This window comes from Barbatula barbatula, assembly GCF_947034865.1.
Source record: "Barbatula barbatula genome assembly, chromosome: 4".
NCBI lineage: Eukaryota > Metazoa > Chordata > Actinopteri > Cypriniformes > Nemacheilidae > Barbatula > Barbatula barbatula.
Window position 1 is genome coordinate 10,479,440 of NC_136768.1, and position 19,144 is coordinate 10,498,583.

Sequence of the window (19,144 nt, forward strand, 5' to 3'; positions counted from 1 at the left end):
ATGTGAAGGTAATTCTGTAAATAAAAGTGCATCACTGCTTAATATTTATTTGAAGGAAAGTGCATACGTTTCAAAAGTAAAGTTCATAGTAGGCATCTTTTTCATTGTTAAATAGTTGATAATTCAGCCAAAAGTGACAATTATTCAATTCTTTCATCATTTATTCATCCTCATGTCATTTCAAACCTGTATGACTTGCTCTCTTCTGCAGTACACAAAATAAGATCTTTTTGAGAGAATGTCGGTAACCAAACAACATTAGCCCCCATTTTATGACCACAAATCCACTGAGATATTTCTCAAAATATAATAAACAGAATTGTTTTCCCTTTAATTAAGATGTTTTTAATCTGAGTTGAGGGTTTTTCTTCTTTATAACAGTGGAGGAGAGCCCCTCCTCTGCAACCTTACCCAGGGCCAGACTGGCATATGTGGGTCCCGCTCCAGAGCGCTCTCACAGTCTCACTGACCTGTCCGAGGCCCCCCTGTACCGGGCTGGTGTGTTTGGACTGCATGGTACGTCGGCAGACTAGCGCCCCCTAATGCAGGGGAGAAACAACAGCAAGATTCAATTCACCGTCCTGTTTTGGCAGTTTTTAATTTCCTTAACGGAACATTCTCTCAGTCAAACTGGTTGAGTGTTTTTTTGTTGGCTTTTTTGTTGGTTGTTTTTTTTTTTTTTGCCTGCGCTTTCAGGAAATACATTAGTACAACTACCCTGTCGAAAATACCGGCTGATCACCAGCATATATTGCGTTATGGATGCTTGTTCGCAGCAGGAGATGCTGTTTATGCCCCAAGGTTACTTAATTAATAGAGATAGGAAAAGATGGACTATTAGTTATTTTACATAAAATTAGTCTATTTTACTAGTTCAACTAATTCATCTATTTTTTTAAACATTTGTTATACTAAACAAGTGATCTGTGGCTAACTTTTAAAAAACACATGCGCAATATCTCATTTGCATAGTTACCAATCCAATCTACCAAGATCTGCGCAAATGACCATAGAGTTAAGACATAGTTATTTTATCGTAAAACAATTATGGAAAACCAATAAAAGTTATTAGCAAAAATGTAATTAAAATTATTTAATATATCCGTACCATGATTCATTTTAATGAAGTCCACCCATGAATTTGTAAACTCCTAAAAATGCAATAAGGTCAGCCTCAAAAACAAATATGTTCATGCATTTTGGTCTTTAGTTAATCCTGACAGTAGTTTTTAATGCCAAAAGGCATTCGGGGATATGCACTCGAAGCAATGGCGTATTTCCGCTAAAACCTCAGCCAGATCTGTTACATCCGGTTAGTAAATCTTGCCCTATATTATTCATTGTTAAGGGTTTACATGACAATGTCAAATGCTGTGGTATATGCTAACTGACTAGCCTTCTCTAAAAATGTGAAGACAAACTATCAAAACTAAATTTTATCCTCTTAACTATCCGCAATGACCAGAAAACCCATGCTAGTCGAACCAGCATCCAAAACTACACCGCTGTTGAGCAGATGCTAACAAGCAAAATCAGCATAAAAAGTCACATACGTCTCATGATTTGTTCTTTTCAGCAGGGTTTTGGACCAGCTATTGTCGCTAACAAACGCATGGCAAAGAATTAGATTGGCTCCATATAGTTTTAAACATCCCAATATCTCAACAAACCATATGAGATGGAGTAACTGTGGCTGGAATCTTTTATCTCAATACTGGGTACTAAAGTATCTCTTTAGGTATGCTGAAGCATCTCTTCGGTACAGCAAGCCTTGTGAGATCACAGCACAAAGGCTTCTCTGGATCAATTTTTGAGGCTGCTTTTCTCCACGCTGAGAGAATAGAAGAACAACTCTGCCTGTGCAAGTTCTTCTCCTGGCTTCTTTTTTTTTGCTTAAGTCTCCTACAAATAAAGATGTCCTGGGAGACAGTCCCCGCTAAAGCTAAACAGTTGAGTATTTCATTTGAGCAAGTTTAACATGAGGTTTGAGCAAAAAAAAAGCCATTGTGTCCCGCTCTGCTCTTGTATGTTTGGCTGCAAGCAGAGCGCTTGGCCTCATACCCACAATTCCCCAGCGTGATGTGGTCTGCTGCTTTTAAATGGGTTTGGAGTGGCTTACCAAATACCCTTTTTTGGATATCTTCAGTTGGCAATGCTCAATTGTGTTTTTTTTTTTAATTTGTCGCCCATATCTTCGCCCCGGCAGAGAAGCCTCTGTTCACGCGGGACCCCACGCAGCTGAAGGGCAGCTTCCTGTCGACAGCGCTGCAGAAAAGCAACATGGGATTTGGCTTCACTATCATTGGCGGTGACGAGCCGGATGAGTTCCTGCAGGTCAAAAGTGTCATTCCGGATGGACCCGCGGCACATGATGGGAAAATGGCAACAGGTAAAAACACCCACACATTCGTGGATTGATGTTTCAGTGGTGGTGCTATTCTCACTCAAACAGAGCTTAAAGCTGGAAAGTCTGTTAATATGTGTATGTAAGTTTAGTTAAAGTTTAGTCTTGGTTTGTTATTCTGTCCTTTGTTAAATAAACTGCACATGGGTTCAGTCTGCTCGCCCGCAATGGATTTGATCTGACGCTCACACACACATAACCCTGAAGCATTCAAATACACACGCAGAATTGAAATATCTCACATGCGTTCTGACAGAGGGAACAATAGTGCAGAGCTTTTTGTCGGTTCAGAGTGCCAATGTATCTCCCAAGATGGCACTTCATTTTATTAGTGTTGTTGGTAGTTTAGGAAATTATCTTCTGTGCTCCTGTCGTCTCCTCTCTGTTCCTGTTCTCCACCCCTCTGCTCCCACCGGACTCCTTGTCCTACTTGTGCAATTCCGCAGTCACAGACTCTCACACATGCAGTAAGACAGTGCTGTAGTGGAGTTTCAGGTCTAAGTGAGTGTGAAAACACCAATTCTACTCGATTAGAGATGCCGTGGTGCTCGGAGAGGAACCTTGCTCACATGGTTGCAGAGCACAGCCGCACATATTGACTTACGCATAGGGAATGCAGATCTTACAGTGTTTTTAGGATCTACACGTAAATTAGATTCTACTGTACATTTTAATGTACTATACTATGTTATACTATTATTTGCGGTGCTACACAATCAATTTTGTAACACATTTAAGCAAAGCTTTTATAAACGGTGTACACAACAATCTCCAGGCCCAATAACAGATGTAGGATTTCAAGATCAAGATTATGGAAGGATTATACTCTGGCACAGAACTGGAACTGGAACCGCGCTGGCACTGTTACGGCATTGCACTGCACAGGCACTGAAATGCACTGGCAAAGTAACTGCACTCCCATTAACTTTCACTGGTACAGCAACTGCATTGCAGTGAACTGACACAGAATTGTACTGGCACCATAACTGCATGGCAGTGTAACAACACTGAATTGCACAGACCCGAGCACAGTGACTGCCTTGCGGTGCACTTGTCCCCTCACTGGCTCAATGCAAATTCCACTGGCATCACACTGCAGTTTGGCCTGGTACGGCACTGCTAGACAGCATGGCCTTAAAAGTAATATGAGAAACGTAGCTTACAGTATGTCGCGTCTCCCAACTCCTACTACATGCATGTCCGAACACTGTACTCCTAGCGTACTACATAATGTGTCTGGCTATCTAAGAGACACCACCCATGATCAGTGACATTATGTACCAACGTTTAGTGGCAATAGATGTTATTTGCTTTATCGGTTAGTACACAACGCTTTCTGACTGCTAACACACTGAAAACGTGTTTATCAATGTAGCAACTGTTTAAAAATATAAAAAAAATTAATTAAAATCATCAACAGCTGCATTAACTAAGATTTATGATGCATAGATCATAAATCTTAAATCACCAATGACCCGGCCAATAACCCAGCAAACCAGTATTTAATTGGCTTAGAAGCCCATGAGCGAGGCGTTCACATTGCAGATGCCATCAACGTTTTCCGTACACTATTGAACATTCATTCGACATAAGCGTGGCATTTTTTCTCTCATCTTCTCTCCTAGCCACGTGCTGCTTGTTAATTAAAGCTATCATGCAGGGTGCTTTATCCGCTGCACGACACGGTTCACTACCTGCTCCTTAGAAATCTTCTATGTGCCCCGTCCACGGCTATTATAGATGCATCTGCCGTGTGTATGTTTACTCTGCCCCTCACAGCTGCACCAGAGGCCTCTCATACAGAACCTAACAAGCAAATAATGAGTTGAATCAGGTGCACCAGCGTGCTGCCGTGGTACGGGAGGCTCAACCCGTGTGCCTGCTGGAGGAGCTCTGCTTTTGAGGGTTAATGCTTTATTCGTATAGAATGTCTATTGTTGTTGCTCTGCGGCAACATTTGTTGGATTGTGTATTGATCGTGTTTGTTTAGCATGCCAGGCACAGAGCAGGTGCTCCTCTGGGTTTTCGTGCATGCACAGACATCAGACGTCTCAGACGTTTGTTCCCAGACCACCTCTTAAATTGTCTCTTTCATTTGTTGAGCACAGGCTGTAATGCAGTTGAAGGGTTTATGGCGTTTAAACTATGGCTGAGGGATATTTCATGTTCCTGAAAAATTTAAGTTGATAAAAAAGCAGAAGGTCATTGCGGCTGATTTTTTAAATGCAGGAAAATGAACGAAGCCTCCTTCCGTTTACATTAAAACAGGCCTGAATGATATTTAATCATAGTAATTCAATTTTATTTTAATGCTTTTATTATTTTTTGTATTTATTTTACTGTATGACTTTATTAATTAACTAAAAAAATTCCTTTCGTTCCTGAATAATAAGGTCGGTCTGTCAAACACAACTACGAAACATTTTCAAGTGATGATGCATTGCAAATAAAATGTGATTCGTTTAACTTTGCAACATTGAAAAACTTTTATTTAAAGCAACGTACAATACATTCAAGATACATTTAGATCAGTATGTGTTCCCTGGGAATCCAGCTTATGGTCTTTGTGCTCTGCTAACACAATGCTATACCAATTGAGCTATAGGAACTATCTATACAATAATATATTATATTTACAGCACATTTAATTCTGGGGTGCTATGTTAAAATTTCAGAGAAAGAAAGAAAATGTAAAATATCCTTTTTTTAAACATCCTTGATGGCAAAACAAAATCCGTCAAGACATTTCATAAAGCAAATGAATGTTTTGTCTGGTGACTTTAAGTGGATTCTGCCGCAATGTTTTAAAAGGATGTAATGATCTGGTTTGCGCTGTGGTGCTTTGGTTCAGATTAATACTGACATTCAGTTAGGTGTGCTACACAGAAACCACACAACATCATTTGCTGTCCAGAAGCAAATTATTGATTGGTACACAGGAGGCTGTGGGCAAATGTCAAACGTATTTTCGAGTTATTAATCAAAATTCCTTCTGTGCACACAATAGTCAGGAGAGAACAAGCCTATCAATAAACATACGGTATAGCATTATATCTCTAGGAAATAGAATGCACTTGACCAGTATAAATACACTAGTAACAAAGACACACCATAAGATGCTGCCATCTTGTTAACAGTCGCCAAAAGTGATGTCCGGAGGGCATATTTGTACAATATTTGTGACCAATATATGACACCTCACGTTTAACCCATCAAAATATTGAGGCGTATGGTACAAAATGGACAAAACACTAAATGTTTAAGGTATTTATTTGACAAAAGTATTTAGCAAATTACACAGTATCAAGAAACATTTTATTACCAAATACAAAAAATGGATTTAATAATATGTTTGAATAAAGGATTAGTTTGCCTTTTGTCAAACTTACAGATCACATATACTGTTACAACATAAATATATTATAACATCATTCCTATGTTTGAGATGTTCCATCATTTTGAAAGATGTTTTGTGTAAAATCAGTGTTAAGTTGACCTTTTGAGCCGATTCAACATAAGGAATTTCAGGAGCAGTTAGTTTTAGGTGTTTGAATGAAAAATACATACATTTAAAACATATTGTAAAATCGAATAGTCAAAGTTTTGCTATAATTGTTTATTTTAATATTGCAACTAACCGTATATTTAATTCATACAATGACAAGGAAAAAACTAAAACTCTACTAAAAGTACTTTACTTTAACTCTACTTTAATTTATTTTATTTCAATTTTAAAAACGGTGGGTCTCTTGAGATTATTCTGTACCTGTCCAGGTGGGTCCTGTATTTAAAGTTTATGAACCTCTTATTTAGTTCGTATACTTTAAAAGAACTCTGTTGTTTTAAATGAAAAGATCTGCCAACATGTAAGAGAGGCTGTGATTCAAGCTGTTAAATATAAAACATAAAAAGCTGTTAAAATATATCGCTTTATTATAATACTGTTTGTGAATGATGTTTGGGAGAACCGATCTGGAAGTAGAGATCAGAATTAAAGCCTGGGGTTTTGTTGCCACATGGCGATACTTTAGTTGAATTGAGAAAAGAGTCTTTCAAATTGGAGCCCTATTATTGTCACAGTTGCCGGGGAGACTGCATGAATAAAACATAGAATGACTAAAAAGGCAATATTTTTTCATCCTTATTGAAGAGAATGTTCTCATTGGGTAAAATAATATTTTATTTGATTCAATAGCTCTTTTTTAAAACCTAGTAAACTGCCTTGATGTCTATTCCTTTGTATAGTGTACACTATACTGTAGGCAGCTCCCTTTCAAGGCCGAATTATGAATATCATGAATTATGATTTAAAATTCAGTCTAGATAGGAAGCTTACTTAAAGGTCCAGTGTATGAAATTTAGCCGCATGTAGTGGTGAGTTTGCGAATTGCAACCAACTGCTCCCCTCCCTTTTGAAACTAAGATGTCGTCTCGTTTTGCTTTGGTTTGCGAAGGAGATAACGTACGTATTTAGGAAACACAGTCAGTAGAGCAGTTTGTCCTTTTAGGGCTACTGTAGAAACAACGGGATGAATTCCATGTAAGTGGAGCTGCGGTGTATGTAGATAAAAATAGCTAATTTACAGGTAATAACAACTTTTTTTACACCTTAAGACATAGTTATGTAAATGATATGGCATTTCTGACAATAGACCCTCCAAAAATGTTTTAACGGTTTTAAACGGCACTTGTATCTATTTCATTGTGCTTATTTCTTGATTCTAGGTGATGTGATTGTCTACATTAATGACGTTTGTGTCCTGGGCACCACCCACGCTGATGTCGTAAAGCTTTTCCAGTCAGTCCCGATTGGTCAGAGTGTAACCCTCGTCCTGTGCAGGGGTTACCCTCTTCCTTACGACCCTGAGGATGCAGCCAGCACCATGCTTCCCCCTATTGGTCTCATCGAGCGGCCTCTACTTGTCAATGGGGGGAATAGCTACGACAGCTACATGGAGTACATCTCCCGCACCACACGCTTCATGGACCCTCTCCATACCCCGTTAGGACCACCTCATCCCGGAGACACCCACTTGGACGCTGGTCCACTAGAGGACAGCGTCTCCATGGCGTCGTCAGGAGCAGCCGGAGGAGAGCTGTTAACGGTTGCCATGGTGAAGGGGGCAGAGGGTTTTGGTTTCACCATTGCAGATAGTAGCGGAGGACAGCGAGTGAAGCAGATTCTGGAGGCGCAGGGATGCCCGGGGGTGTTCGAGGGTGATCTGATTGTGGAGATTAACCAGCAACCCGCGCTAACGCTTTCGCACACGCAGGTGGTGGAGCTGCTAAAGGAGTGTCCGGTTGGGGCAGAGGCCACGTTGGTCGTACAGAGGGGCGGCACAGGTAAGAAAGCTCATGTTTGTAGTTGGGGGAGATTATTGCTTGTTTTGAAGACCACAGAAACCCATGACAGTTGCACTTGAAGCTCAGTGTTTCACATTTTTATTGGTATCAGATATCATCCTTTCAGAATGGTCTTTTTGGTCACACGTCTAGCACTTGGTGGTTGTTAAGCACAGAATTCAATTATCAATGGCATGAGATACACTTGGATGTGGTTTATCAATTCGGTGTCTGAAATGTGCTCGCACAATCTGCTTTTTTAAACGGCCAGACATGAGAATAAAAGTCTCATTTTTGTCATATTTTTTTAACAGCATTTGTTTTTTCTTTTAAAACAAACAAGATACCCTGTTGACATTTCATTGCTGATGAACATTTTATTCGCGTACAGCTTTATCTAATTTCAAGCTCTCTCAGTCGTGTATCTCCCAATCGTAGTTATTGACCATTTGTTGTAAAGCTCCATCCATTTGAGATCTAGCATGTTATTAGACAAGCCAGGCTTCCTGATAAGACAAATAAACGGTAGTCGAAAGCTCACTATGCAATGAGCCAATCAGATAGTGTTTTCTAGCTCAAATGACGCTCCCTTAGATCCCCAGTGATGCAAAGCTTCTGGACAGGACACAGAAATGACCTGTTTACTACTTCTGCAATCTACTTTGATCTTTCCTCTATTAAATACATATTTTTTGTCACTCACGCCATCAATTCACAAAGTTGTTTCTGGCATTTTTTTTCTGCGACCTTCACTCTGCAGAGAAGCACTGTGGGTAAAAATAGACTCATAATTAGCAAATGCATCAACATGCATAAGCACTACCTGTGTGCTTAATACATTTATAAACAACATTCAGTACAAGGACTCTTGCATAACATGACAACAGATGCATTCTGAAGAGTTACGTTCGGATACGTCAAGCCTTCATTTAAAATCATAATTTAATCGTTTTACTTTGCTAATATGTGCCCTTGCTTTTATTGTACGAGTCATCAGTGAATATTTTCACGGCATTTTATCATTCAGCTTCTTGAGGCCTCAACCTGGGAAGGTTTTGAAGAAATGTACATCTACTGTAGGCTGGACTCTTATTGAATGATTTGTATTATTTTTTGGTCCATTTGGTAAGTAATCCATTGAAAACACTATTTTGAAATGACTATGTTGGCACACGAAAACTTACACCTTCAGATTTTGAACAAACTTTTTTGTCAAGTGATCATTAACTTTTGACCAATATTGTGTGAATCGATTTGATATTTTGACAGTTCATGTATAGGAAAATATATTTCTTTGCATAATTAGTTAATGTCTATTGGTTGAATGTAACCAAAAGCCAAATAGTTTTAAAGGTGTTGTTGTGGCTTGCTGTGTTAATATAATGCATCCTTTGTCCATTCTTGCCAATAGTGCATGCAGTCATTTAATGCCAATAATACAGCTTTAATATTTGGATACATCAACATGCTCTCAAGGGTGAAGTTGACCTTCAGTTTTTACATCCTGGTTAAAACACAGCCTTGAAAAATGAGTGAGATGCTCAAAAACCGAAGAAATATATTCTCAATTTATTGCAAACTTGCATTCAGGTCTGGCTCGATTCTGATACATAACGCCCACTTTTCATAATCCAATCAATACCTAATGGATAAAATCAAGTCTTGTCCTACGTTGTTTTTTAGCTTGTTGAATATTCAGAAAACCACACATTACAATCAATCAAATGGCTTGCCAATGCTGTTTCATGTTGAGTACGCATTACGAATGTTCTCCTGAAGCTCTATATATAAATATGTTCCCACGTCGCATTTTCCGGCGCGCACACTTCCCACGCACACTAACACACTGGCCAGACGCTGTCTCACATACAAATTACGCTTTTCTGGTTCAGCGTCTAGCTTTCAAGGGGCAGGGAATCAATGCTGATTATTTTACAGTGCTGTTGATTATCGCTGCTGATAACTTGCTTCGCACCTGAAGCTGATTTCTAGATTTGCCTCCAATTATTCAAGCCATTGACTTTTCTAACGTTACCGCAGTTATTCAATAAAAATGCTCACGATACAGTCTATCCAAGGTGTCAAAGACAAGAAAGCAAAGAATTCGAGCGCAATGGGAAGCATCCGCTGCATTGACTTCAGATTTGGGTCCGCGGTCCATAGGTCAAGATTAATTATCATTCAATTAAGTCATTCATTTCAGGAAATAAAAAGGCGAGCCACACGCACCTGTCTGTACTGTTGAAACGTCATTCATCTGGTGCATTTTAGTATTCAGTGTGAAAAGCCCTTCCATGGCTTCAGCTGACTGACACCTGCTCTGACGACATTTAAGGCATTTTTGTAAAAGCGCTTCGAGCCGGTGTGATTAATGACCCGTTGCATTCTGGAGCGTGTGATGTAACCCGCGGAGAAGCGAAGAAAGACATCGGAGAATATATAGAATAAAAACTAGGACGTGGGGATGCGAATGATTTTGAAAGGTATTTAAAGTGCTTATGTGAAGTTTGTGTAGGTCAGATGTTAATGAGAGAGAGATTTATTGCTTGTTAAGGCCGTGTGATCAGCAGGCATCATAAGAGCTTCTATATCATTTACATATCACTCTTTACTGTCACGTACATAGAGTGCAAGTATAATTGGGTGAAAACGTGTCGGGGGTATTTTGTTATTGGAATAAAAAAAGAATTTGAATAAAGAAAAATATACTTGGGTAAATTCTCAAAGACGGATTTAATTTCAGTAGTTTTTGTTAAATCTGTATATTATATATATTATATAAATTTTCTCAGGCAACAACTCCATCAAATGTTATGTGGCCCAAACTTAACTTCCGGTAGACCCCCGCAAAGAATCGATAACTGTTTTTTTAATGTAATTTAATACAAAACAAAGTCAATTTACCTTGATGAGTTGTCTTAAAATGATTTACTATAAACTATGCACTATGTAGTCTACTACTAGTGTATGAGCTTTGAGTCATAAACTGTGATCTCATATGGAATGCTTAACGGCTTTATACTAACCGTATAAATAATATATATTTCCCAGAAAAGGGCAAATGACGTCAAGCGCATCATATATTTGCGATTGCAGTTTTTTCCTCCGAGTGAAAATTACCCCAAAAACATTTTCTTGACAGGCTTTGTGAGTTTAAAGATTATGTTTGGAGAACTTAGGTTAGTATGGTGCTGTAATATGAGTTTCACAGTAGGGATCCAGAATTTAAAATATCCCTAGAGATGGATTTCTAGCAATAATGAATAAACCTCTCATGAATGACCTGCTATGGGAGGTTTTTTTCGTGTTTAGTCATCTAACTTTATCCGTTCAAATTGGAACTGTAAATGAACGACTTTATGCATAAAATTAAGATTGGATTGATCATTTTCAGTTCCCCGCATGCTTTGTGTTAGGCTGCAATTCTCTTAAGTGTTGGTTTATGTGTTCTTCAGTAAAGAGAAACACTTGTTAGTTTTTAATTTTCATTTATTTTATAGAGTTTGTTAAATTTTTCATTTTGCTTAGGTTGTGACGGTGTTACATTTTTAAACTTACATTTCTGTTGAGCTCTGAAAATATTTGATGATGGTGCAAAGTATATTTTAACCAAACGTAAACCTTGTTAAAAGTCTTTGTTTGTGCAAATGTGTGGTAGCATTTAAGCTTTAGTAAGCAGGGTTGTGAAAAGATGTGCAGGCTAGCAAGTTAGCATTACAGTTAGTAAACTACCGAACCTTCTGACATTCCTACATTATATGTATGATGTTGTAGCATTAGAGAACAGAAAACATTACTGATGTTCTCTGAGAAAAAATTAAACTGCAGTGCATTGTGGATCATATTCCATATGAGTGTAAACCCAACTGTAAATACTTTTTACAAATCAAATGTAATGTTCATCGCAGAATAAGTAGAATGAGTTCAAAGTTTTAAACAATTTTCTATACTGCCAAAGAGAAAAGAATTGGGTGTGTTTCTGGAACAAAAGTAACTTGCTAACAGATGCTATTTTCACTCAGGTTGTTTGGATCTGTGAGGGGCACGTGGGTCACCCTGATTAATATCAAACCCTTTGAAGCAGAACGCAGGGAGATTATCAGCATTTATTCTCTTAATGTTGATGCGGGGAGATTTATACCTTACCAAAGTGAAGTGCAATGAAACTATATTGTGTTGAATGGCCTTGAGTGTCTGCAAGGGTACTGACTCGTAGCCGGGACGTATGTTTTGTGTAAGTGTGTGTGGGTAGATGCTTTTGTGCTAGTCTGTTTGAAGGTCATTACGGTCACTTGAATATGAATATGGCCTGCTGTCCCGTACATAAGCAATCTGTCCTTCTCAGCCTTGTTATATCCAGACTGGCTGCACCGTGAGGCTTAAAACGCTTGAAACTGCCCGTAGCGGGCTCACTCTATCAGGCTAGCACCCAAGTTTAGCATCCGTCTGTCGAAAATTACCATGACTGACATATGGAGGTTGGAAAAGGATTTGCACAAACCAACAGTTTGTGTCATGCTAAGTCACAGGGTCAGTTTTATTCAGCGTCGCCGCCATCTGTATTTATCCACACCATTTACTTAAGCACAATCAATTGGAGAATTTCCATCGCAGCTGTCTGTTTATAACCTTTAATGCGAGTTACCCAAACAGGACATGCACCTCTTGTGTCATCCTTGCACCTCTTGTGTCATCCTTGCAGGTCCTTGAACATCATTCCTTTACCAGCCAGATGTTTGGGGTATAGGTGTAGAGCTGGGATTTAGGAGTCAAGCAATATTGAATCATTGAACAACAATGTTTCATTTCATAAATAGGTTTATATTCAGGGCAAGATTTATAGCTTTGGCTTAGGACTTGAAAAGCATTGTTGTCAACCATTCCAATTTTAGGGTAGGTTTAAGCTCAAACAACAGCCAGTCAGATTTCAGGGTTTGAGTTAAATTACTTTATATTATAAAGTAGGCGTGTCACACTATACGGTATTGTCAATAACTGTGATATTAAAAACATGATTATCAACATCATACTATTTCTGTATTCTGATATTATTACAATTAATTATTATAATATCGTAAATAATTAAGCACCAATGAAAAATTTTCACTCAAATTTAAAGTGTGATTTGTTGATTTGCCAGTAAAGAAGAAAACACAAAATAGGCTCAATTAAAGATACAATTCATAGAAAAAAAACATGATATATTGGGATAATATTGTTACAGCCAATTCTATGATAACCGTAAAGTGAAAAAATACTGATAACGTCAAAGCCCTATTATAAACGTATAAAGTGTTGGACACGTTACTTATACTCCCAAATATTAATTGAGTTATTAACGGAGTTAGATCAGTATAAAAGTAACTCATTATCAGGGCATGTAACTATTGCGTTAACTTTAAAAAAAAAATCTAATATATCAAATAACTTGGATGCATTAAATGAATAAAATGGAATAATTAAATAGAATCAATTATTTGTATAAAACATTGTAAACTAATCTACACTATTTTAAGTTCAATATTTTATATATTAATATATTACTGTTGTAAATATTGGACATATTGTCATGACTATACTGGAACTTGAAACATAATAGACTAGTCAGCACTTTAACTATTTACTGGACAGACCACAACTGGTCAACACGTCTAAAAATAGGCTTCTATAGACGTACGAACTTCTAGACTGTACTGTACTACTTATTTTTAGTTGTTTAAAGTAAACAGTTTAATAACAAGAAGTGCTCTTAATGTTTTGACTGCTTTCCAGTATGATGTGAAATGTTAGTTAGGGCATAGGCCTACTTTAGATTCCATTTTATGAGACGGAATATTTAATTACTCGCAGTTATTGGAAATGATATCGTTTTGTGTTACCCCAGCCACATTCCTGATCATTCCATCCATTAAAATAAAGTATCTGTGCTCTGCTTTTCATTGTTGTGAAAGGCAGATAGTAAACAAACACCCACACAGTGTGTCGCATCGCATGTTTTAACGCGCAGCATGGATCTATACATTTTCAGCATGTTTTTTAGTGTGGATAGGCAGCCTTTGGAAAACATTTGAAAACGCTAGTGTGGTCGAAGAATGTTTTAAAACGAAAACTCTGTTTTCAAAGGAAAACGTATGGACAAGGTCTCAGCTGCTGATTTTGTGGCGGAATGTGACCATGTGATTGTGAGGTGCTTCCTTTTATTAGAATAACTTGCCATCGATGCAGAGCCTCTTTCTTCCTGGGCTTGAGTTGCACGTTACATACACATTCCTTGTGTTTCACCATTACGGGGGAAAGGATGTGCTTAAATGTCCAGTATGCAAAAGCTACATTTGAACTTGTTGCTCTCGCCTATTCCCATTGCTCTCTGACTCCAAGGCATTGGTGTCCTCTATGCGACTGTGTTTAAAAACCCACCCTACTCTGCCTCTGGTTGGCAAAAGATGAAAATGTACTTTACCTAAGCCAATCATTATCAGTTATGCGGTTATTTCCCACCCCACTCACATGGACACGCCAATCAAAATCAGTTATGTGTCCCACCCCCCAACACACACAGCAGAGAAAAAAACATTTGCTGGTCCTTTGGATGAGAGAGAGCCTACTCGAATGAAAACTGCTTCAGTGAGCTCAGTTATAGTAACACTGCATGTTTTTGTCAGTAACTGTAACGGCTTTGTAACAGGGGACACAGTCATTTGTTAGATAACTTGTTACTGAAATAACTAACGCCGTTATTCCCATCACTGATAGTTCGCTTGTCGATTCCCTAGAGCTTTTACTAAATTAACACTTCTACCGACAACAGGCGATGCGTAGTTTAGCATATAACAAATAGTACCATGTACATTTTCTAGTAGCGCAAGTGAAATGTAATTTCATTTACTTTTTCTACGACAGCTAGAGGCTACTTAGCCTCAAAGCATTATGATGTCGTAATAAGCTGCTTTCCCAAACAACCCATGGGGTCGTATTTTAGAAGAGGACAGACTCTACAAACATATAATAATTATGTTAATTATGCAGTTTTTTCAATCACAGATTTGTGTGTCACACTTGTTTTATCTGAACCTAGGTGAGTAAATGACGTCAGCGATGGCTCACTCATGCAGAGAGATCTGTAATGCATGGCGGGTTGGCCAGACATCCCATCGTAACTTTAGAGCAGTCCTCTGTACGAATCCAATCAGTGAAGCGTTCCAGGAGCGTTTAGACAGCCTATTATACGCCCTAATAAAAGTGTCAGTTCTCCAGTGCTGAAATGATGTGGCACTTCTTAATGTGCCTCAATTTGGCCTCACTGTCTCACCACTGGACACTGGCCATCTTTTCTAATTGCACAAGTGCAAAAGTCTTTTTTTTGCACAGCTTGGTTCATTCTGGATTTTCTCCTGGAGATCGTTTCTTTCCGTCTTGCAGTGCAGATCACAGTTTATTTAGACTGTCGAAGAGGTTTTTATGATTAGACAAACTATTCATGGCTGTGGCCTGTACAATCATTTGTGTCATCTCAGAATATAGTAACTAGCTAGAGTTTAAATGTATAATCTTTAGGCTATCTCAAACAGACGTGTTGCACACGTCCCGATATGTGAAGTCAAAGCAATTGCTCAAAATTCCCGCCCTCTCCCTGTAAACGAATGGGAATAATGGCAAACAAAAAAATAAAATCGCACTTTAAATATATTTTTACTAATGAGGGTTTCTGTCATTTTAGTTAGTTCCGCTGATGTACGTTCAAGTTATCTTAAAATGTGGTTTTAGTTATAAGATACTAAATGGCGTAGTAACATGATTTCTTCGTTTACGATTGAGTCATCAAGGAATACGGGCGGGACCTTGAAATCTTGGCTCCACCTCGTCCTCTTGCAAATGCAGGAGAACTGGTGCAATATGTCAGCAGCCCTATCTTAGACATTTTGCCCGTCGTCCATCTTTTCAACGGTTTATGATCTCAACTCAATATAAACATTAGGAAAACCATGTAGCCATGATGACAAATGTGTAGTATTAGATTTTGGATTTCTGAGAGATCTACTTGAAAATGAAATGAGAAAAATAACACAACACGTAGTATAAACAATAGACTTCATTCACATACTGGGTGCATAAGTTCATTTAAGATAATACTTTTTTATTCTTCAGTTGCATCAGGCTATAGATTAGGCTTTAAACTTCGGAAACCTCAAAACTATTAAGTGTGACAGTAGACCGATTGTTTATAAATGTCCCATTCATTTTGTCCAGATGGTCCTGTGCTTCTTCTGCCAGATCTCTTTGTTTTTGCACCCCACTCGTCTAGCACTTTTCACTTGTGAAAATACCCTTGGCTGCTGATTTAAGTGCAGTTTGGCATGTTCCCCTGGAATGCTTAATGTTTGGATTTGTCTTTGAAGAGCTCGTCCAGGATTTCTTTCTCTGAGTCCATAGATTACCACACACAGTGCGCCATCTGCCGTTGGCCTGAGAGGCTTACTAAGCCAGTATGTTACTGTTACCAAATAATTGTTTACTCTCTCTTGAATTTTCACTATGAGATCCTTGGTAATATGACAGACAGCTCTATAGTCAATATTGGTTATGATATCCGGATGTTGGGATGACTTGGGAGCCACTGACCTCTAAAATTAAAGCAACCAAATGAATTAAAGTCAGTGAATGAAAGAGCCTCTCAATATCGATTGTTGTGCAGCCGACCTGGCAGATTTTGTGGATGGATTTTTCATTGCTGTCGTTTGAGACCCACTAGGAGATCCATTGAATTGCTGTAATTTTAGCTTCATCATTGTTAGCACATCGACTTTAATGTTGAATGTTAGTGAAAGGAATTATATTTACATTTGTTGTTTATGAATATGGATATTTGTTAACTACTGGCTGACTTTTACTATTTAGTGTGGATTAAGTCATAACAGTTCACGGAGATATATGGAGAGCCTATGTACCCAGGAAGCGGTGGAGTCTAGCCTATAAAAGGTAACCCGCACGTAAGTTTGTTGCGCACATAATGTACATCTGAAAGACGTCTATTTAATGTCTGCATTTATGTCTGCAAGATGTCTTTTTTTGATTGTTTGCTATACGTTTCCTGTCAGATGTCATATAGACATGAAGATTTTTATCTGTAAGATGGTTATAATTTCGAATGTTTGGAAAATGGCCTTTTCCAAGATGTGTATCAGATGTTTTTACACAGCAGATGTTTTTCAGATCTTTAGCAAACATCTTACAGACGTACCTGTGCTATCTGGACTATATCAGTATACTGTGGATATTCACTTTGTTTTCACTTTTTGTAGTTTCTTTGGTACTTTGAGTTTTATTTGTTTGGGTATCTATGAATACTTAAGTGGTTGACTGTAAGTTTTTGGCACCATCATCAAATATCATCTTGCATGAAAGTGCTGTTGCGAAATGAGCCATCATTTAACATCTTTTTCACTTACCATGTCCCCAGGCCCACTGGTGGTGCTCGCTTTATCACACATTGTCAGTTCACACATTTTGGCATTACGTTTTGCTATTGAAATAAAAAATATGTCACATTTAATTATAATTAGACTGGCGTAATGTTTCTGAATTGGTTGTGATCCGTTCTGATTGGCTGTGATTGTGTCGCATCACGCAGCAGTTTAGCATTCATCGTGGACAGAAAAATTGCTCAACTTTACAAGGCCACATCAACATACATTGCACTTTTGATGCCTGTCGCTGATAGGGACTACAGTATCAGCGAATTCTTTCTCATTTTAATTTGTAAACTGTGTCATGTCAATTATGACCACAGTCCTGCCGGATGGAGCGTTGATGTTACTGAGAAGATTTACTTCCTGCCACGCAGTTGTCATGATTACCTGTTAAAGCATCTGTTGCTATGTAGCTGGCTTTTAGAAGAAATGGGCTTGCTAGTATTACAATGTGTATTTATGGTTAATGATATGATCTATCATATATCTTTTCTACTAGCACCTCAATCCATCTCTTTGTGTTAGTGTGTCTAGTAAGAAAAGCAGATGACTCTTAACCACTTCAGGAAAACAAACACCTCTCAGCATCTCATCAAAGAAGTAATTAGCTCCTGCTTTATTGATATTCTCGTTAGCCGATTTATACCCATTAACTCATAAATGGGCATGCGACCATTTGCTTACCAAAGCCATGCTTTACTATTCCAATGTGAGTTTATAATGTCTATTGACAGGGGATATGAATACACACACATGCTTTGTTTGACAGATTAGTTGTATATGATCCATGTGTGAGGGACATTTCAGTCAATTTAATATGGGAACCTCACCCATGAGTCTGAGAGATTAAAGTTAATGCTTCAATATACACCGGTTCACCCAAAAACTGGAATATCTAAGCGTCTGTTCTGAATTATCTGATGTTTGCCCAGGTGTCTTGTATTATTGGCCCATTTTTGTGTATGTAGACTGGGTGTCTTGATCGGAACCAACTTGCACTGACATCTTAAAATATATTAGTGCGATTTTGTCTCAAGATATCGTTTTAAAATTTACTTAAATATGCACATTCAACTTAGGCCCAGTCCTGGCCTACAGGGAACCTTTGGCAGCAAATCAAAATTTCCGCATGTTTTACTCACCCTCAAGGTATCCTAACTGAATATGGTTTTCTTCTTGAATAATAATGCAGTCGGAGTTATAATACCACGTATCATTTTACTTCCAAGCGGTACACTGGGAGTGAATGGGTGTTGATTTTTTGAAGCTCCAAAAAGTTCCCTCCTCGATCAAAGAACTGCTTGACACAGCTCTGTGGTCTTAACAAAGGTCTTCTGAAGGGTTTTTGGATTCATTTTAAACCATCGGCACATCGACTTTACATTAAACGATTCATTAATTAACTGTGTATAACCAGGAAAATGTTTTGTTCTATAATAAGTCAGATATATGTTGTTACGCTGGAAAATGTTTTGCAGTTTGGCATGTTTTGCAGTTTGGCAAAATTAACCCCTTAAGTTGTCATGTTGTCTTATTTCGTGTTTTTTTTTCTCTCTTACGTTGTGCCTCTCTTATATAATGTTGGCCTGTTGAGTTAAATAATATTTTTTTTTAATGACAGTGATTTGATGATGCAGGATGACAGTTGATATAAGTGAGTGAATCGGCCAGTAGTTTGAAATCAGAATTGTATTCAGAACATATTCAAAAATGTATCCATAATATCTACATATATATTCAATACAACATTTAGTATATTATATACACTATCAGCAGCAGCTGCATTGGTGAGCCTGCTGGGTCTGTCTGTATATTATGAATAAATGAAGATTTATGCTCCCCATCTGATCTCTGATGGTTAATCTTGTTTGGATAATGAAATGTGCTTCGGTCATAAAGCGAGCACTAGACGGTAAGCAAATCGCTGATT

General features: G+C 38.1%; 1 protein-coding gene across 5 annotated transcripts in view; it reads left to right on the plus strand.

Annotated features, from left to right (window-relative positions):
• magi2a (membrane associated guanylate kinase, WW and PDZ domain containing 2a) overlaps window positions 1-19,144 on the plus strand; it is a 206,171-nt gene that overhangs the window by 125,848 nt on the left and 61,179 nt on the right. For 3 of the 5 annotated variants that reach the window (XM_079454564.1, XM_079454565.1, XM_079454567.1), the window contains exons 9-11: window positions 382-516; window positions 2,207-2,389; window positions 7,130-7,747. In XM_079454564.1, the coding sequence (XP_079310690.1) occupies window positions 382-516; window positions 2,207-2,389; window positions 7,130-7,747 (936 nt within the window). The remainder of the gene's footprint in view (window positions 1-381; window positions 517-2,206; window positions 2,390-7,129; window positions 7,748-19,144) is intronic. The other 2 variants (XM_079454566.1, XM_079454568.1) reach the window with 1 other exon arrangement.